General features: G+C 31.2%; 1 protein-coding gene across 2 annotated transcripts; it reads left to right on the top strand.

Moving 5' to 3' along the window:
* Positions 1-1,242: 1,242 nt before the first annotated feature.
* On the top strand, positions 1,243-21,433 carry LOC132730720 (integumentary mucin C.1-like). Of its 2 annotated transcripts, XM_060716699.1 has the most exons (6): positions 1,245-1,729; positions 12,794-14,182; positions 15,779-15,887; positions 19,557-19,640; positions 20,119-20,169; positions 21,212-21,433. In XM_060716699.1, coding segments are annotated over exons 1-6 (1,698 nt in total). In that variant the 5' UTR covers positions 1,245-1,665; the 3' UTR covers positions 21,213-21,433. The 2 variants fall into 2 exon arrangements, with proteins under 2 accessions (XP_060572681.1, XP_060572682.1); XM_060716698.1 differs by lacking the exon at positions 20,119-20,169 and having other exon boundaries at positions 1,243-1,729.
* The last annotated feature ends 1,234 nt before the right edge of the window (positions 21,434-22,667 follow it).

The following is a 22,667-nucleotide window of genomic DNA, read 5'->3' on the forward strand; positions in this document are numbered from 1 at the left end:
TATGTCTTTAAACCATGACTGTTTTATACTTCAGGTTAACTGTTTTACTTTTATTAATATATTTCAATTTTGTTTGGTGACAGGTAAAATAAACGCTAAAATTTAAAGAAAAAAAACACACACACATATTTTAAACGAAATTTGTTTTGTTGGTATCGGAACAAAATATTTGATACGATAGCATTATAAGCACGTGCCACCTCTATCCAATAGGTACATTTCATTCGTGTTTGCTACTTTAGAAGTTGTATTTTCCTGCGACAGATGACTAAAATAGTTACGTTTAGTTTAAACATGAGTTCTTTATTAAATAACGTGTAGTTTTTGTTGATAAATTGTTTTAACGTACCACTGTGTCACCCTAAATTTATATTTTCATCAGCCGTTGTTGTTAGACATTGTTAATTCATTTGAATAAAAAATATCTTACATACTAAAGTAAGTTAATTAACACGCCTGATGTAACTGACGTTCTGTGCACTTATTAGACCACATTTCACTATAATAACGATTTCATGCAACAGGATAAAAAATTACAACAACATCATCAATGAAAACAACAATAATACCAACAAAATAACATTTTAATGTAAGCAGTCCTGAAATGTTTCATCAATTTATGCAATTTATAAATGAAAATACATGGACAGAATACAAGAATAAAACTGTGTACATGTATAGCAATAACGACAGAAATAACATAACAAACGACAAACGGAAGACAAAGAAGACTTCTCAAAGGAACAAATAGTGATATCAAAATATCCTAAAATCATTTCTTAAACAATATACTAGTATCGTTATATTTCACTGTGATAACAAAAATACGTCTCTTGAAAATATGCGTAATTGTGAGATTCTTGAAGATTCCCAGTGTTATTTTAGTCACAAGCAACAGAAGCAGAAGAAAAAGAAATAATTATATATTTCATCTAAAGATGTATTTGTAAAAAAAAATTATTGCATATGGACCTAGTGCTGTTTATGTCTGAAGAGAAATAATGCCTTAGCTACAATGCAGTTATTCTAGCATTTTTAATAATACAAGACATCGTGATTTAAATGCAAATTTATGTAATTATTATGCGTTTCTTTCATCAAAAATGAGTGATTTGCTTAGGAAATTTATTAAAATTGAAAATATTCACCAATACTGGTTTGTTTGGTATTTTCGTGCAAATTATGTTTAAGCTTCAACAGTATCCTCAACAACAGATTGTTTGACACGTTCTTTGTTTTTAATTAGTGTACATATTAATTACATAAACACATTACATGTTAATGATACGCGCGATCTGATGGTAGTTGCATTAGTTAAAACCGTTCTCAAGGATAAGACTCCGGAATGCATAAATTAAGAAAATAAGATGTTTTGGTGACATTATTAAGTGTCACTTATAATTATATAGACATAAATGAATATTGTTACCATAGTAATATATTAGGAATTATATACGAGGTTTTACACCGTGAATTACTGATTGTGGTATAAAGAAAGAAAGGAAAGAAAGTATATATATGTATATGCGGAACACTGGGTCATCGTCATAAAAACGTTGATAGCATGTCACCATAGGATAAAATGTTTCTTTTCTGATGTGATGGATATAGCTGGATAAGGAAAAAAACTGAAGATTTTTTAATGTGCTTTTCGTATATTTCGACATGTATTTGATAGTTTCTCTTAAGATGATAGTATGGATTTTAATAATATCAGTATTTTTTCGAGGTACAGTATGTTTTATGTTATTTATTATTGCATAAAGATATGTCAGTGTTTTACCGAAACTGTATTCGATTAGACTAATTTTATGCACAAATCTATATCTTGACAATATTTGGTGTCATTTGTATCAAGTCTTAATGTTCTTGTTTGAATATTGTATACACAGCTAGTTTAAATGACAAATTTATGGTTTGAAGACATTCTGTTGGAATTTATAATAAAATATATGTTAAAAATGATAATTTGGTTGAACGTACAATTTGTGCCCCGTAACTGATTCAACTATCGTCAGAGACAACTCGGTAATTCTGTAGATTGTACAAAATATATTTGGCTGATTTTAGAAAAGGAAAACGGACAACATAAGCAAATGGTATAGGTTTTGGGTTAACTGTTTCACCGCTGTTTTATTTCATTCTTACTAAAATGATGTGTATAGTTGATTTAGGTATCAATGTTATTTTCAGATATTAAAAAGAAAAAATCCATGCAGCTAGTATGAGTATTTTAAAATAAGAACTTCAGACTTTCAAAGTTTGTTTTACGTGTAAATTGAATCTAATTGAAGAAGAAAAAACAATGATATAACACATATGTGTTTTTTCTTGCTATATCTCGGCATATTTGATCTGTTTATGATTCGGAAAATGACGTAATATGTCGAAGTTTTACGAGCCGATGACGAATGTATCACCTTAAGGAGTATTAGCATGAACAATGTTAAGTCAACTGTCAAAGATTTTGGAGACATAATTATTTGTGTTTAGGCTTTGACCAAATTTGCTTGCTCGAGTCGTAATTGCGACTTTCACCCTAAGGGAATAAACGCTGCAGCGACTGGGTCAATGTCAATGATAGTTTTATTTAGAAGCCTTAATTGCAATTATCATCTAAGAATGCGGAGGCATTAAGGATGGAGTTTACCTTCTGAATGTCCTAACAGAAAGGGGCATTTACCGAGGGTTTTGATAATATAAAAGTCAAAGCCATCCGCTATTCTAGTAGGATGGGGTTACAATTGACTCGTGCTATACGAGCGGTTAAATAACCTGACTGCTTCATGTACATACCAACGAGTGTGTTAGGTTCAGGGACACTATCTTGCTGACAAGAAAGTAACAACGTTTTTGTTGTCATTTTAGCAAGATTGACTGCTGGTAGTTTTTGTTTAAACACTTAAAGCTATTGTCCAGTATAAGCTAACTTTTACTTAAATTTTATACATCATGGTATCAAATATTTATATATACGACCAATATTGGTCAATATCAGTTTGTCTCTATTTGTTCTCGTATAGTCAAAGTCAGCCAGTTCTATCTCCAACAATATAAATAGAAAGGCATTATATGACACCCAGACTCTTTGGAAATAGGGTTGGGAAATTATAAGGATTTTCTGTTCTGTGTTTCTAACTTTTTAGAAAAAGTTGGTGTTCAATTTGTATTCAATGCATACAATCATAATGTAATTGTTGTTATGAATTTCTTAAATAACATATTGTATTGATATATATGTTGTTTAATAAAAAAAATATCTCGTAAATTATATACAGAATGTGATATAAATGTGTAATTTAGATTGTACCACCTTCTGAATTTATCAAATGTCGATTATAATGTTTTTACGTTTTGATATATTATAGGTGACAAATTTGCTATCAATACATTCATTATGGCTCAAACAAAAATTCGATTGTTTCAAAATGATTACACAACGATTTTCAAAGTTTCCAAAATTTTGAATTTTATAAATGCATTATGTTAACATACGAACACTTATCTGTATATAACTCTGTACCAACGATTGAACACCCATATAGACAAGGTTGAACACCCATAAAGAAAAAGGTTGAACGCCGTCATATAACGATGATCATAAAATGTTATAACCAATGATGAAGTGCATACATTTACGTATAATGGTCAAATAGCTTAAGAATATGATATATGTACTCATAAAAGGTCAATAAGATGTGTTTGATTAAACAAAAGACTCATCAATGTCTTAAAAGGTAATAATGAAGAATAAAGAGAATGGCTTTTTATTGTTATAACCAATAAATGATAATACCCTTAAACCTCTCTTAATTAGTAATAATGAATCAATCCAGTATACCCAGTACTTCTTCTTAGTATTGTTATAATTTATGGTCCTTCTGATCACTGTTTTCAATAAGTTTTAGTGTTGAAAATTGAATGCCGCTTAAGCCGGTGCTGGGGGGGGGGTCTTGAGATGCATTACACTTTTCATTTTCTAACTATTTGTTCTTAGTTTACATTACTCTCGGGGGATCTAGCTTCCTTTTCCAGAATATTCAGGTGAAACAAGAAGTTAAAATGTTTGTAAGGATATTGGTAATAACTTTGAATGTATTTTACCTGCCATTGTCGACTATATTTATTCAAATACAAAACAAATATTGATGTTTAATATCAAAGACTGTTAATCATAATTTCTCAGTCAGTCATGGTACATATTGGGGAATGTTATACAATCGGCCTTAATCCTAATATCAACCTTAGAAATTCCAAACATACATGCATGTGCATTCTATATAGTGTACGTTCACGCTTAATATAATTTTGGACCTCATAATTTTGCGCGTTCTGAATTTAGTAGCAAAAAGTAAACTAAAATTATAGCTACAATGAGTTAAATGTATCCCATTTCTTGAACAACTGAAATGCTTCACAATTAATTGAGTGATTAAATAACATGCACTGAGAAAAGACTTTATATGTTGATATATCAATCATGGTATCATATTAAAAACTCTAACTTTATCTGTTTTGGCTTGAAGAACGTCAATTTGTCTTTATTTCATACAAATATTTAGCACATACATAATATGACATCTACGTACAACAGAATTAAACGATTTTACGATAGTTATTTATTACTACTTCGATTACCTACGGAGAAAACAACAAGGTCAATCAGTAATGGTATATAAGGATGTGATATATAGCTTTAGATTATGACAATGACAACATTTCATGGGTTTGCCAATGCTTTATTTTAATGTGTCAAAAGTCAGAGGGTTACTGCAACATTAATCTATTACAAATTAATATACATGTATTGTGAAGTTAAGGATTGTTTTTTCTTGCCTCCTTTAATACAAAAACAAGGATGAAAAATATAGCTTTAGTTTATAGTTTTTTTCTTTATTCATAAACAAATTAATTTAAAACTAAATGAAGAATTATAAAATGTGATGGTTATTAATTCCAGAGTTAAACACTCGATATATTATCCTTGACAGTTACAACATATTGCCATTTATAATTTAATTCCTTTAATTGTCATGGCCTTCAACTAAATATCCATAGAAATGGTACATTTTCAACATTTTATTACGATGAAATGCCAATGTTAACATTATACATGCATATCACATTAATTTTCCTCAAGTAAATGTACTTTGCAAAAACAAACTACATGTAGTAGGAAATCAGTCTCTATCAGAGATTGTTGACGATATTTGTGTTACTTATCATTTTATTTTTCTTCCCTACAAATTAAAAATTACTTGTTTCGTGATATCTCTTCACTATTCTTATAATTTTAATTTCCCATAGGCCAATGGGAGTTATTCTTACTGTTAATTCAAGTGTACCATGTGACTAAAACATTTTGATCTGTTACGTTAGGTATACTGGACTGTAAAAATCTGAAAAAGAAAAACTATGAAAAAAGTGCCAAAAGTAAGTATTTGTTAGGGGTAATGAAATAACAAAAACCCCTAGGTTTGTAAATAACAGCAAACAATTGTTATCCCTCGTAAAATACTAAAATGCTAACGCCTCGGGTAACTGCAAAATATGACAACAGCAACATGTTTTTGCACATCAGTCAAACACTGTTTGTCATCGTTTATTTACGTTATACTGAGCACATTTTTCATGCAGACAAAGACGTGACTAATGCACGTGTAGTGGTTATAAAAGGTCTACAATGTGATCTGTAGTGAGATGTTTTACATTTTACAATATATCATCATCATCGTCATAATTATAATAATAATATTACCATTATTATTATTAGTATTAGTATTAGTATCATTATTATTCTCATCATCATCATCATCATCATTATTTTTATTATTATTATTATTAAAAGTGTTTGACATCAGTTTTATATCATTTATTAGTATGACCTTATTTCTAGTAGTGTTAGTATAAAACATATTCTTATTTCTCATGATATGAATGTCGTTGAGGTGCATAAAAGTCATTTGTTAATATAAATGTTTCATTAATGTCACGTATGTAACAGTATATGTTAGATGTATATATTTACAATCAACATTTATATTTATCTGGTGTTAAATCACTAATGTAATCATTATTATTGCCTATATGTGTAAACAATGTCCATCAACTATCATTGTACATTTTCAAAACCAGTGTCTATTGCCTCTGCCCATTATGCCATAGAAATGCGATAATTTTCATTCCTCAAAAACCTTTTTAGTTTTGGTATATTGTCATAGTTTCGAAAAAAGGCACATTTGCCATAAACATAAATTATCTTTTGCTTATGTTGCCCTTTTAGCAAATGGTATATTAAGTAGTGAATTAGCATTATGTATGGAAGTCAAATACTACTTTGTTTACATTTTGCTACCTTCGCGACACATCACTACATGTCCAGCGCTACTTTTTCAGTTCTTAATCCACTATTTGAACATTATTAAACGCATGCTTGGTATTTCTAAAGTATTTTAAAAAATATGAATTTCTGAAGGATAATGTGCCTTTAATATTGAACAATATTTGCGTTTATTGATATATCTTAATAATAGCATCAAAATAGTTCTTTTAATTCAGGACTGCTCTTTGATAAATTAATTGGTAAAGTAAAGATCTAGGAAATGACATGTTAAAACAGCATCATACCATTGTATTGTTGTCAATGTATAAAGTCAATCATATCGCATCAACAATAATTTCATTATCACATCGTTTACGACTTACATAACTTTTTACTTTATGATATATATGCTGTGCCTCTTTATTGTTTATCTCTACATTACTTGTACATGTAAGATCTGTCTACTGTTCGTTTTGATTATGTATTGTAATCGTTATTTTTGTGGACAATAAGCTATGCTTAAGTCCGGAGATAGACATAAATATTCTGTTCTATTCCATTAGGCTGCAGTTAGTCCTTGCCAAGTTTTCTTGTTGACTGATATATTGTTTTAACTAATAACATATATACTACAGACGTGTTTTTCAAGTATGTAGAGTATTTTATTTATAGTTTTAAAGCAATATTTGGTTTTTTTATTCTTTTTATTTATATTTGCTAATATGCCAATCTGATTAAAGTTCAGATCTACTTAAGTTATTTCTTGCATGTAGATCTGACTGCAATCGTATTTGTTTCGCCTTCATTGTGATTCCCCGAGAAAGCTATTTTTATTTGTTTGGGTCGTCAGACCAAACAAATAATGGTAGCGAAATTTCAGACCCTAATGTTGTTAATTGCAAATGCCGGAAGTAGTCCGCTTTTTTAAAGCGGTTACTTCCCTTTATATGTACACTAAAGCCGAACAAAATCAGGGGAGATCACTGCGTAAAGATTGTCAAATGAAAGGCGCATTAATTTTCAAGCAAAATAGTTCCTGAATGGTCGAAGATTTCTAATATTGTTTTATTCTTTATAGATATACATGTTTAAAGTAAGCTCCATGATTATTTACATCTGTGTTAAACAACAGGTTTAGCGTCGAAATAAAAAGTGTTACAAACCCTAATTTAGAATGAGATGGATTATTTTCTTTAGGCCCTTCACAAATAACTTCAACGTGGCCGAGGGGTTTGCACGCTCGCTTAGGTCTGGAGTTCAAATCCCAGTTAAGGCAACTCATTTTTTTTCAAATTGTTTAAGTCAAATAAACATTGAATTGAATATCAGTGTTGCAACTGGTCTTATAGCCAATTTACTACAGTTAAAACACCGGAAAGCATTGGTGGCATTTAAATATACAAACACAAATTGGTTTATAATCTCACAATCTTCACCTTTCTGACATTCTGAGACCCAAACAAATTCAGCGCCTTCTGTGCTTTGATTAGTCATGCAGTCAAACTATTCTTAACGAGAATGTGACCTCCTATTGGTGCCCGTCAGATCCTAATGATCGAGTATCGTTATATAGAAGCTGATTTTAATCAGACTGCTTAAGCCCCATCTGTTTATCAGCACAATATAATTCTCAATGTTAATGTCTTTTCAACAATTTATACAATTAACATGCTTTCATCTCTAAAATATAATACATGTATATTATTACGTCCGCAGGTTTAAACAATTAGATAGGCCATTACCAAATTAGAATTTTTAATTAATTTATGATGTAAATATTTGCTGCCATGTTGTTTTATATTTTAATTAATTACAAGACACGGAGGTGTATTTGGATGTAAGTTTATGTGAATTTACAACCAACTTTTTTCCCCATAACTTAAACAAAGCAGCTGTCGGGACTGTCATATGTGTTTTAAACATAACGTATCACTCTACACTTTATATTAACGTATTTCCTATATTTAGATAGGACTGTGTTTTGGTGTTTCCGACTGACCTGTAATTGACCACAAAGTGCAAGTTGATGCGACGAATGTTTTTTTTTTCTCTAATATAACAAGCTTTTTCTTTCATCATTGCAACATAGTACATGTAATTAAAACGCTGTCTAACGCTGTCGTTTGATATCACTTATATGTTTATCAAGATTGTTTGTTTGATTACTTTTCTCTGCTTCATATCTGATATTTCGTTGTTGGTTGGGTTTTTTTCTTTCTAAATATAAAAATGCGAATTTTGCGGTTGCCCGTCGAGACATATTCCAATATATTAATTTTACTTGCATGGCGGTAAATCTTGTCTATATGATGAAAGGTGTAAATAGTTTTTGGCATTTGTAATGATATCAATAAAATTATTTTAGAGGTCGTAAAAAAACTCATTAAAGACAAGATTTTTATTTTGATAGATTCACATCCGTCGGCAATACCACAAATGAATCTAAACATATGTAACATCGATTTTAATTGGATAATCATAATGTTTATATTATTTATATACACTGCTTCTGAAAAAAAAATTTTTTCTTTTTTTGTTAAATCAATATTAGCAATTTTTTTGCTTTATTTAATATGTATCCAATGTTGCATATTTACAATACAAAAACATCAGACAAATACAAAAATGATAGACAGTCACAGGTAATTGTGCAGTGTTATGAATAAGATAATTGAGACTTTGCATGAACTATATATATATAATAAGTAAAGTCAAATATTTTATTGACATAAATAGTATACATGTTCATCGATTGACGCTTTAGATTATATATACATTTGGAAATAAATACCTGTAAAAAAACATACATAATTTACTGTAACTACAAAAAAAACAACAGTTTGTATTCAACTATTTAACCTTTCAAATATCTAAATTAGCTAATAATATACTAGCATGTAAATGTATAATATTTTTAAACGAAACCAAGATAAACCTTAACAAAGCACCAACAATATATATGTGTCCTTTACATGCTCTATTGTAATGTTATATTTGAAATACATTGAAAGCCAATATGTATCAGTCTATGAATTATATAGAAAAAAGAAATAATAATATATTTATTTAAAGGACAACACATGAAGGCATACCATCGTAGAAAACAAATTATACATCTAAATTTTAATTGTGGCCTTCTAAACAATATATAGAAGCACAAACACAAAACATCATAAACAATAACAACTATTCCAGTTAGCCTTTGCCCTATTACAAACGCTTCTTTGAAAAAATATTGTTAAATTTACATTTACAAATATTTTAACAAATATACAAGCATTGTAAGTACAAGTATTATAAAATAATGACAGAGTTATGAAGATATTTATTTGATCTGCAAGAAAGTTTTTTTTATACTATTTTAAAAAGATGTCTGAGAATTGATAGAACGGGTATTATATGGTATTCTATTCCAAATCTTTGCACCAATGTAATAAAAAGTCTTGTTAACATAGTTTGTTCGGTGTTTAGGTCATTTTGTGATGCCACATAAATAATACACTTTCAGCTTTCATAATAACAATATTTGGACAAATTCACAACTTTCAGCATGTTTGGATGTTTATTCATAAATTATTGTCACAACTACAAAGATGTAACTGACAATCTGTCGTGTGCGCTTTAAGCATAACATTTCCAATGGCTAGTCATGATTGTTAATATACAAACAGATGACAAAAGGTCAAGTCCTGTGGTTGTAAGTTTATATCAATTGACATATCTTTGACCATTTTGTTAGAGAAACCAAAACGATATTTTTATACAAGTACAGAGTAATACAAAACCAAATGTTTTAATTCAACTATTGAATGCATACTAACCATGTCAGACCATTATAAAATTGTGGTCAGATGGGCATTTAATATATTAAATCTTCCTTGTAGTAGTTTACCTACTGTGTTCATTGTCATTTTATCTCGTAATTAATGCATCCCTATTTGAGATACTACAGAAACCATAAAATATACCAGTCAGGTAGCGGTACTAATATATACCCTTTATACTGCGTGTGTTCAAAAATATAATTTATCTTGTATCTTTTTTCATGTTTGCTATAAGCAGTTTCCCTTTCGACCCCTCTGTTAATGTGTATATTTGCCTAAACACTAGACCTAGCTGCATATCTTTGTTGTTCTTTTTTTTCCACCATTCTTCTTATCATTGTATGATGTGCATATAATTTTGGGGATAGCAGTGTCTTCCATTCGGAGAAAATAACTGATCCAACACCATCTTCTACGTTTGATTTTTTTCTGTGAGATATAATTATTGTGGAGGTACATGTTTGACCAGAAGATCGGGAGTATTCAAGTATGCGGCCAACATGGACGATTTGGTAACCAAATGTATAGCCTCAGTAAATAAAGTCTTACTAACTTACCTTCGTTGGTGTTTATACTGCCAATATACACAAACACATTGTGCTTTACTATTGCACTGTTTAAGACAGGATGGTCTAGATCTGTCCTTGCATGAACTTACTTCGTCTTTGTTGCATTAGTGTTGAACCAAATCTATTTGTCAAGAGGAGCAAGGTAATATGTCTTTGATTTTATGTCTTGTTAGCGCTGTGCTACAAGAAACAATGTTGTCAGCAAAATCAGGGACGAATCTGTGAAAGTCCACTGTAGTCACATTGCTGCCCCTTGATTGTTTCCCTTGTCGGCTTATTAACACACATTGAGAAAAGTACACAAGACACAGTTCTAATGCGAGAGATGAGTTGCAGATGTCTAAAGTTTGTGTATTGCATTTGAGTATGGCATATACTACCTATATTTTGTTCATTTCTAATAACATAAATGTAGCAAATAATACCCACAATTTGATTATGTTAAACTTGAGTGTAGCATATACAATCTACATTTTGTTGCTTTTCATATCCCTAGTAACACCTACATTTTGTTGCTTACAGTACTGAATTAAAACTCAAATGTAGCAGCTTATTCCTACAATGAGCGTTCTGAAAATCAATTATTCAGAAAGAACATACAATTTAAATAATGCTCGTGGGAGGTCTTAACAGGGCTCTTCAGAAGTAAGAGACTTTTAAAATATCAGTTTAAACATCATAGTATGACTCATGTGATTAATGAACTGATACATTGTATATAATGTCAGTGTGTCCGTTATTTTCTAGTCTATATATATATATATAACGATATGTACATGTATATTGGAGTCATATATGGTTCATTAAATACTTGCTTGTCATTTTGGCATTGCAAGATATAACATATTTGAATTGTTGTGTTAATACATGTAGTAATACGCATCAGTTCTATTTACACATGAGCTGAAGGCAATTGTTAAAATTGTATCAACATAAGAAAGACTTGCATTTCAATAAACGTTTCGACCAAGGGTCTTCCTCAAAACCGATGAAATGTTGTTTCAAGAATCAATCGAAAGTTATCCTAAAATAAACAAAAAATGTATTTAAATTGTTTTTTTTATATTATTATATTCACGTTAAGAGCAAAGTAAAAGAAAACATGTTAAAAAGTACCATTGAAGGAATATAAAATGTATTATTTACTTTATGTAAGGTATCGTGTGGATGAAAATATAAGGATCTTTAAAGAGGAAGAAGTTTCAGCAACAATTTGCACTGACTGACTACACAAGCTTTTTTATTTGACATTTATATTTTACATTTTCCGCAGTTGTAAGTCTATGTTAACAATTCAATATTGTATAAATTGTTATTGTGACGTGTATTTGTTATGGCGTAAATATGCACTCGTCTTGATGACAGTTCGGGACCTTTAATTACTACACAGTTTTTGTGCATGTTGTGCAATTTACTGCACATTTATTGCACATTTATTTCCTGAAACATGTTATTTTACTTTTTTTTCATAATAAAAACGCAGAATGTGTCAAGAATGAAAAAGAAAGCCATAATAAAGCGATTTATTTTATGCACATTCGTTTTTTTTGCATTGGCATTCATTCAATAGATCATCATTTTTGTTTTTGTTTATTGTATAACGTAGCATTGAAATAGTTAAGCTCAAGATTTTGTATGATAATTTTTGAGACTGAACATTGTTCAGATATTCATAAATATGTAGTCTTAAAATGGACTGCTCTACAATGGGCACATTTTCCATAAGAATTACATATATTGATAAGAACAAGAGAAATGAATCTTTCGGATTAAAAAAAAAAATTAATTTGATGAAAAAGCAACATTTTGTCCTAGAACATTTTATAATCACCTTTATAAATAAGTTTTATCAAATCATGTATCTAACACATGCTAACAACATCCATATGTATTTATTTCATGATTTGTTGTTATGTCTGATACTTAATACTATCAACGTTATTATTTATTATATAAATTGTTTAACAGACACTCCATTTTTCATAATTGTCAAATTCAATTTTATATGTCGTGTATAATATTATTATTAAAAAGTACCAAAAAATCAATGCCTATTAAAAGAAATGTTTATCTTTCAGGTACAACTTGCTATAGCCGTTACACGGATTTAAATCATGGAACACTTTTACAAAGAACTCATAAACCTCCTCCAAAGAAATCAATGTCTCTTTATACAACAATAAGTCCACCAACTACGAGCAGACCCCGGAAACTGTCAGTGTTTGATACAATACGAGCTGTGGTGGCAGCTGATAAACGAATGAATGGCCAAAACTGGTATCATCAAGCTATTGTGTCCCCAACGATACTAAATCCTAGACCGGTGTTTCCAACTAGAGAAACAAAAAGATACACAGTAAAAAGTAGTCCAAAGAGGATTGCACAAGGGCGTTCAAGTCAAGACCGGTCAGTTAATACCAGACCAACAAGCAGCACACATTTCTCAAATGTACAAACTACTAGAGGAAATCAAAATGAAAGACCGACAAGGGCTGGAGCTATAAGCAATTTAGATTCAAGAAACAGAGCACGTGCTCGATCGAGTACATTAAGTTCATCAATGGCTAGAAGATCACATTTGGTAGGGGACAAAGGTCTACATGAAGAAGCTGGCATGTATGATGCATCCGCTACCCGTAATGTTCCATTACCTACAGCACCCTTTGACGTGTATGAAAGCGGTGCCATTGCACTTTATGCAGTTGACCATGGCCACGGAACAACTTCGAATGCGAAAATTGCACGGGCAAGCGATATCATAGAAGCTAACACGCCGCAACAATCAAGATTTAAAGTTCTACCTAACGGGTCTATTGTTGCGTATGGTATATCTACTCAGCAATATCATAAAAACAGACAGACAATGCAGGCAAAACCAACAAAATCTACTATAAGTGCTAAACCAAGAACTCAACAGTCAATAACTTATTCAAGACAGCAAACGCGTCCTACTACCGCAAGCCGTCGAGTTTCTTCTACTCACCAAGGTCCCGCAAATGTGGAGAATAGAAGACTACCACAAGTAATGAGTTCAAACAATCAAATATCATCATCCGCAGCACGGGCATTATCACCAACTCGCACCAGCATTGCTCAGACTTCTGCATATAATAAACCGATGTACATGGACAAAAAGGGTGGTGGAGTTCCGGTGTTTGATGATTCATTAAGTGTTGTATTAGATGACCAAAGACTACATCAAGACGATCGCTACAATTCAGTACCAGGCAGCGTACCAGAAAGGGGAGTAATCGATTATTTTCCTGTTCAGACAACAAAGATGTCACGTATGTTGCAGGCACAAACATCTACTGCGCGTAGAACGACGTTAAAACTTTTGCCCACAACAACGACTACAGAAGCAACGACGACTACAAAGGCAACCACGACAACAACAACTACTACAACGACCACAACAACGCCTAAACCAAAGCCTAAAGATGACTATTGGACAAAGCAGGGAGGGGGTAAGAATTTTCGTATATCAAATTATCTTGTACAAGGGAGAAAACTTTCTTACTCAAACTGAATTGTTATAAATCTACAGTTCTCCCTTGACAAAGCAAATTATTTTATATAATTGTTGTTGTTTCTGTCGGAACGTTTTCTGTAACAGTAGCAACAACTATGTCAAATGACGACTTTCCACATTCTAAGGTGGTGAAGTAAAGCCGCTTAATCTAAATAATTACTTGCGCTCATCAGTGACGGTTCAAATCCCGCCAAGGACTTTGAATTCTTTCGTTTAAGGAAGTTATCCGTGTTAGTTACGGAATGTGGTGGTTCTGCTCAGGTGCCCTCTCGTGTCCAAAGGCACCTCAATGTCTTTACAGTGTCGTTTACTTAAAACAAAACAGTAAACGGAATTATGGCAAACTGGAGAAAAATAACTGCTCTCATATTTGAGCAAATTCGAAGCCTACTATGCTTACAAATCACAAATTGTTTAGAAGTTTCTTGACAGTAATGTTGCATCACGGTAAAATTGTATACTAGTTTAATTTCAATATTGTAAATTATCTTTCTTTTTTCTTCAATTCCAATTTCATTTTGATGTATCAAATATCAAGATCATATATTCGGTGCAAAATATTTTACAATTAACGTATATTTTAAAGCCTTCTGTTTAAACAATATTCGATCATTCTTTTGATCTGCTTAAAAACTTATACAATTATTTGCATATGGTGTTTAGTATTATATGCATATATATTTAAAAAAAAAGCCGAAAATGAATCAAATGAAATTGTACCACTGTTATTAAGTAAATAGTATTGTCTTTGTCATGGTGGACTTTGATTGGATGTGACCGCCGTTTTTAAAAGAGTTTACAAATACAGCAAGCCTTGCTCTAAGGAGTACAATCCATCTACTGTGGTCATCAGTATTACCAGAGGAACCCACACATGTAATATCAACTGTTGTCTTAGCTTTAATTCGGGATTTTTAAAATTGCAATATATAATTTATTTCCGTTTGGCCGCAATTGGCAATGAAATGCAAGCATATCTGTTGCAGAATATATACATGTATATGATAAAAACACAAATGAGGTTATTAAACAATGTACTTCTATGTGTGACCACCAAAACAGTAATATGACATTTGACCTAACTACATAGCCAGCAGCAAACATCTGACAGACTGAACAACAGTTGCCATAATATACATGACACGAAAGCGATATTTTAATTAAAATAAGTTGCCTTAGTGTACTGACGCGTGAAATACCGTCCTCTAGGACAAGCGAGTTGGCGTAAGGTACACTGCAAGTACACACATACGGTAACGTCCCGTAAAAGGCCTTCTACTGCACACATGTTTTCTTATTTTACCGCAGACGACATAAAGTGACAAATTAACAGAGCAAAACTAACAGACTGAATCAGTTGTTTTAGCAGTTGAAATGCATTAAAACCATCAACGGTAACCTAGGAATAATTTGTTTTAAACAAAAAAAGCAGCGGACGCCTGGAAAATGAAAATGCACCTAGGACATTTTTTAACAGTTGGATATTTTATTCTTTGTTTGTACTACAACACCGTTTTTGTGTCTGCTTCAGTACCAATCAACATTACTATTGTGAATGATAATCACGTGTGCCCAAGTTCCCGTGCACGTTGGCAGGATTACACCGTCTACCTGGAGACCAAACCAAGATTGTGTATGATGTGAGTATATGTTAAGTTATCATTTCATAAGAAGTTCTATTATGTTTGGCACTGTATATTGAATCAAACACACTGAAACAATCTTTGATTTCCAACTGATCAGTGGCGAAAAAAAAGAAGAAAAAAACATTGACATATATGTCGTTGTTATATGAGTTTCAACATAAGGAGTCAATCTTTTGACTGCCTGTTCGCACAATGAATAAATATTTTTTTTTTTAGTTTTTATGAATGTATTGGTTGATACTACTTTTATTACAGATGGGTTAATATTTTATGAAAGTAACAGAATAAGAATTCATGAAATCAAAGAAATGATAGATAACAGTTCCAGCATGGTGTAATTTAGATTTATTTCTGTCCATACTACTTTCTGAAAATGGCGTGGTGTTATAAAATATCTGATAATATTTGAAAGAAGGTTTTCAAAACTTATACTGCAGTACTTTTTTGGGTAGATATCGTCCATTTTTTTACATCATACAAGTTACCACAGAGTTATGATTATTTTTATGGTCAAAACAAAGGCATTTTATACATCGTTAATTAGGAAAATGACATAGTTACCAAGTCTTACAAAAATGTTGAGTAGCATAAGAAATACGGGACAGGTGGGTTGATATGCGTTTGTGTCCTATGTAGACAATTTTACTAAAAGTCCAATACAGCTTGTGGTGCAAGCGCAATTTCATCAATAAAATAGTATTTGGATATTTTGTTAGGGTCAATGTAAAAACATGAAATAAAAAAATTCTTGTACCTTAATGTGTCTGATAGCTTTAACTGAAGAATTTTTTCATAACTCATGTCATAAGATTATGAAAACAAAGAAATTATACAGTTTTTTTGCCAATTAACCTTTGCTCCCTTTGCTGTTGGATAGGAAATAGATTATCCTTATCAAGTATAAAGTTTGTCATCAGTATAGAGCCAGGCTAGCGTACATAGTCATACAGTCCGACGAGGCTCTATACTATTGGCTGACAAACTTTCAATATTCATCTTGATATCACAAAAATTGATAATGGACTAAAAAAACTCGAGAAGTCCATGTAAGAAATTCAGGAGGTTAAGAGTTTAATATGCTTTAGAGAGAGAAAAACAGTAATCTTAACAAAAAGTCGAACCATCTGGGACCAATGTTAACACGAATTTGTACACGTGATTTTCTTTTTTATCTTTTTATATCAAAAACATAGAAATTTGAATCATCATTTTATGAGCCTTCTACTATATATTTCATAAAAGCACGAGTATAAATGTCAATATCGAACGAAAATAATATTGACAATAAAGTATTTTTAGGGAAAATATTTGTTCATACAAGATCATTAGACTAGTTACATGGTAGGATAACAAGTACTTTATAACTTTCTATGATATAAATAACCATTGATCGATTGTACCTACCGGAATAAAAAAATCATTCCGATTTTTGTAAATATGTTATTTGTGTGTGTGTTTTTTGGTGTGTTTTTTTGTTTTTGTTCGTTTTTTGTTGTTTTTGTTTTAGTTTTTGATGTGTTGTTGTTTCTAGTGTTCATTATTATTATAATTATTATTGTTGTTGTTTGATAGTTTCCGTTCCAGTTGTGTCTTTATCTATTTCATCCAGAATGACCTTTATTTTGTTGAAAATAAATGTCTTAAGTTTACGAATGGGTTGTAATGTTTTGGAGTGTTTAATTTTATATATTATGTATGTTATGCTCACGAATATATGAGGGTAAACGCACTGACTGACACGTCTAGTATTTTTGACATTGACTACCAATTAACGATAACAAACGCTGTCAATCCATCAATTAGTATACAATATGAACAGTTCTTCAGCGTATTCATATAAGATAGGCGTTAAAATGACGCCATTACGTTAATTTATTGTAACGTCTGCACACTTGCTGTCGTCTGCAAATTTAAAGCAGATTCGAATCTTAAATTTTTAACTGGTACATTTTTTTTGCTTTGCTATTAAATTCATAGCTGCACTTTGCCTTTCTTAGAAAGGCAAAGTGCAGCTATGATTTTAATAGCAAAGCGAAAAAAATGTACCAGTTAAAAATCATTATTCCATTTTACTTTCAAATCCTGTACTTTTCTTTGAGATTGATTAGTTCTACTGCTAACATAATCAAGTCCATTAACGTATAAATAAAACAATCATTAACAAATTTAAAATCAGACCAATTAACATACATGCGAATAAAGTTCTTGGATACTGTCCTGAAACTGTCCGAATATGGTTTTAGATTTCCTGGAGCGTATATTACTAATGGAACTTGTGTGACGTCATTTGGATATTTTGGTTATTAGTGTTCTTCTTTATCTTTAAAAACACCAAGAAAACAGACTGTTTGATGTAACAGTAAGTTTTATTTGTATTTATGCTGAAAGGAAATGTAAATGATAACAATCAAAAATGTACTTTCCATTGCTTAAGGTATCTGGAGCCAAATAATGTCAATAATAATAGACGTCACACTGGTCTTGTATAATAGTACATACATGAATGAAGTTAAAGTCAGTGTCAAACATAAAAACTAAGCATCATATGTAAAAACTTTATAGTTATATATACCACCCCCTTTTTTCTTTGCCTTTTGTTGTTGTTTATATTTAAGTCACGGTCATTGCCGTCTGTATTTGATTATATAAAGCATATGTGCATGACAAACGACAATTAATTTCGGTCATTGAGACACATTTTCTCTTCCCATTAAGTAACACTGATATTGGGTATTCTCAGTACTTATATAACATAAAAATATGTCACCATATAACCTCAGCTTTTGTCTTTGATATTTCAGTTCAGTGACAGATATATACATTTACTTAGATACGCCTGTGTCATTTTTCAGGTCACTTGCTATAAAACTGTTAACCCTCTATTGTATAAACATTTTTTACTTCAGTAAAACGTCACTTACGAACTTACAAAGAACATATTTTTATCACGCATAAAAAAAATAAAACTACGATTCCGAAACTAAGAAAACCAAGAACTTTATACAATCAAGAATTATTGTACTAGTTAGTTCTTAAAAGAATGTTTAGAATATTTGAGTTTTTTTATCTAGAGTGTATATAGACTATACAAACTTGCAGACATGTTGAAAAATAGAACTGTATACGAACAACTTTAAAACAATTGTAACTTTATTGACATTGAAAATGAATTTCATTTAACAATTGATTAAAAACTATATGCAGACAAACCAAAATGAGAACTGTACATGAACAACTTTGTAACTTTATTGACATTGAAGATGAATTTCATTTAACAATCGATTATGTATTATCTATTATTAAATTAGGGAGCAATACAAAATATATCAAACTAGTATAACAATAACAGAACAATACGCTTTTATGCTATGGTGTCAATGTTCGTTTCTGATCTCTCTATATATATTTGGACACCTTATACAAAGCTATGATATATTGTTATTGCGAATATGTATTGTACGAGCTATGACGGTGTACAGTACTGACGTCAAAATGAAATCTTTACTTTTTTAAATTCTGGTTAAAGTATTACTATCGTTTGTTAAAACTTGTTATGGTTTTTGGCAGTATTTTGTCTGACGTAAGTGCTATTGATTGCACACAAAGTGTTTAATAAAGGTTTGTCTCATATTTTACCATAATTATATATTGGTTTACTTACAGACAAATAACTTTTAATGCAAGATACAAACGAGAGCCAGTATTTCACAACTCCTGGTGGGGCAATAATGTTGAATGGATATACAGGTATGCTTCAAAACCTTTACACTGATGAATTCATTTTTTAATGATAAGAAAAGGTATTGAATGTTTGAACAGTTTAAGATGTCAATTATATTATTTTTGTGCGACATAATTAAAAACTATGCCCATTTACATATTGCCCGAGCATCTAAAACTATAGCATAGTCTTATTACATTATTGGCCATCTTGTTTTATTAAATTAATAAAAGTGTAATTAAATTGTATTTCGAAAGAGTTCAACACGACAACAAGCTTGATTTTATGAAACATTCATTAACATTATATTTAAGATGGAATATAAATAGTCAGTTTTCACTGAAACATCGAATGTATTAAAAATTGAAAGTTCTTTCGTTTTTAGTTATCAATATGATTACAATCAGCTTAATCTCATATTCTTATCAAAAGCTACTTTTTGGTCTGGTTTATATCTAAATTAATGACAAAAAAGTAACGACGGAAGTCAAACATTAATTTCAGCACTGTGTATGAACCGGAAGTGAAGTTTATCGATCATTATCTGCAATATTAGTAATATATTTTAGCTACTTCTTATAAGCCCCTGTGGCTTAAGAAATATGTTGGTTTGGAGGTCGTATAAAAACGTCCAGAGCCTTACTATTGCACGAGAAAATTAATGTGTTGTTTATAATCATCTAAAGAGCTTTGTTCTTGTTTGCTAAAATTTGTGATTTGTATTTTATGTTCTGCTCTGTGACAATGTAATATTTTTGTAAGTCTAGATAATCGATTATTGTGTAACATTGTTGTCCTGGGCGTAAAACTTTAACAAATAAGAACATTTGTTTTGTAATTCTCCAAGTATTTTTGATAGCTTAAGAAAATCTTGCCTACAAAATCCAATATTTTCAACCATTTTCGTATACAGCTTTTATTGTTTAAATAAGGTTTGTTTAAATAATTTACTGACGATAACTAGGATAAATGACTATATTAAAAAGCATGTTTTTTTATGAAAACAACAAAGTTTTTTTCCTTTCTGAAATGTATCTTAGAATATAAAAATGTCAACATGTTAAAGATGACACATTACCTTTAATGATTTTTGTTGCTTTTGCTTGGTTGATGTTGTTTTCCATTTTATGTTCTTGCAAATCTAAAATGATTAAAAATACGAATATCGTATGTGATCTTTGAAACACATACGTTTCGTTTAGATCGTAATGAAATTCAAGAACAATCTTGCATTGTGTTTTAAGTATATATGTATATTTATTTCAGAATAGCAAAAGGGCTTAAAGTATTCTTTTTTAAGTTGTCGAAATAAAGACTTGAAATGAAATTGAAACCTAAAACGAATTACAGCTTTTAAAATAAAATGTGTGCTTTACATAATTACTACTGAATGTGAAATCCTAAATATTAATACAAAAAAGTAACTTCTTCTCTTTATGTGTTGACTGAAATGTCACTCTGAAATTGCAAAAAGAAGCAGGTAATTTATTTTAAAACACGCCTGAAAAACATTTCATGACATCTAACAATTAATCTAGCTGTCTTTGACAAGATACTTCCGTTTAAATTCTAAAACTGTTTCTGTATTATTTTTCAGAACTGTATACGACCCAGAAATAAGGATGGTTGATTTACATGGTTGGGGAGGCTCTACGTGGTATAGATAATCTTGGCAGAACATATTGTTGTTACACGTGACATTTCTGACTGATAACTCAGGATTCAGCTAACAAAATATTTATTTAACATTATTCTAAAGTAGTAATAATGGAAAATAAGAGAAATATCCGATCTTTACGAGCAATGTGTTAAAAACATTCTTTCATTTGTTTATTGACAAATTTATTTATATTTTTTTTAAAAATATTTCTCAGCATGCGTACACAGGTGGCAGTATCAGTGTTTGGACACCCAACCCCTATAACTATAAATTTGATAGTGGAGTTTTTTTTAGCTCACCTGAGCTTGCTCAGGGTGAGCTTTTAGGATCGGTGAATGTCCGTCGTCCGTCGTCCGTCGTCCGTCCGGCCGTCCACAATTACTTGTGAACACTCTAGCGGTCGCATTTTTGCCTCAATCATCATCAAACTTGGTCAGGATGCTTATCTAGTTGAAAGCTCGGATGAGTTCGAACATGGGTCATCTCGGATGAAAACTAGGTCACAAGAGCTAAAATAGATAAAACCTTGTGAACACTCTAGAGGTCACATTTTTTGACCCAATCATCATCAAACTTGGTCAGGATGTTTGTCTAGGTGATAGCTTGGATGAGTTCGAACATGGGTCATCTCGGATGAAAAAGTAGGTCACAGGAGCTATAAATAGAAAAACCTTGTGAACACTCTAGTGGTCACATTTTTGAACCAATCATCAATCAAACTTGGTCAGAATGCTTGTCTAGTCAATTGCTTGGATGAGTTCGAACATGGGTCATCTCTGATGAAAAACTAGGTCACAGGAGCTAAAAATAGAAAAACCTTGTGAACACTCTAGTGGTCACATTTTTTGACCCAATCATCATCAAACTTTGTCAGGATGCTTGTTTAGATAATAGCTCGGATGAGTTCGAATATGGGTCATCTCGGATGAAAAACTAGGTCACCGGAGCTATAAATAGAAAAACCTTGTGAACACTCTAGTGGTCACATTTTTGCATCAATCATCATCAAACTTGGTCAGGATGCTTATCTAGTTGATAGCTTGGATGAGTTCGAACATGGGTCATCTCGGATGAAAAAGTAGGTCACCAGAGCTAAAAATAGAAAAACCTTGTTAACACTTTAGCGGTCACATTTTTGCATCAATCATCATCAAACTTGATCAAGATGCTTGTCTAGGTGATAGCTCGGATGAGTTCGAACATGGTCATCTCGGATGAAAAACTAGGTCAACAGGAGCTAAAAATAGAAAAACCTTGTTAACACTCTAGTGGTCACAATTTTGACTCAATTGTCATCAAACTTGGTCAGGAAACTTGTCTAGGTCATTGCTGGGAATAAATCGAACATGGGACATTTTCGGATGAAAAACTAGGTCACAGGAGCTAAAAATAG

Source organism: Ruditapes philippinarum, unplaced genomic scaffold (genome assembly GCF_026571515.1).
Source record: "Ruditapes philippinarum isolate M1 unplaced genomic scaffold, ASM2657151v2 ctg6125_1_1_1_1, whole genome shotgun sequence".
Classification (NCBI taxonomy): domain Eukaryota; kingdom Metazoa; phylum Mollusca; class Bivalvia; order Venerida; family Veneridae; genus Ruditapes; species Ruditapes philippinarum.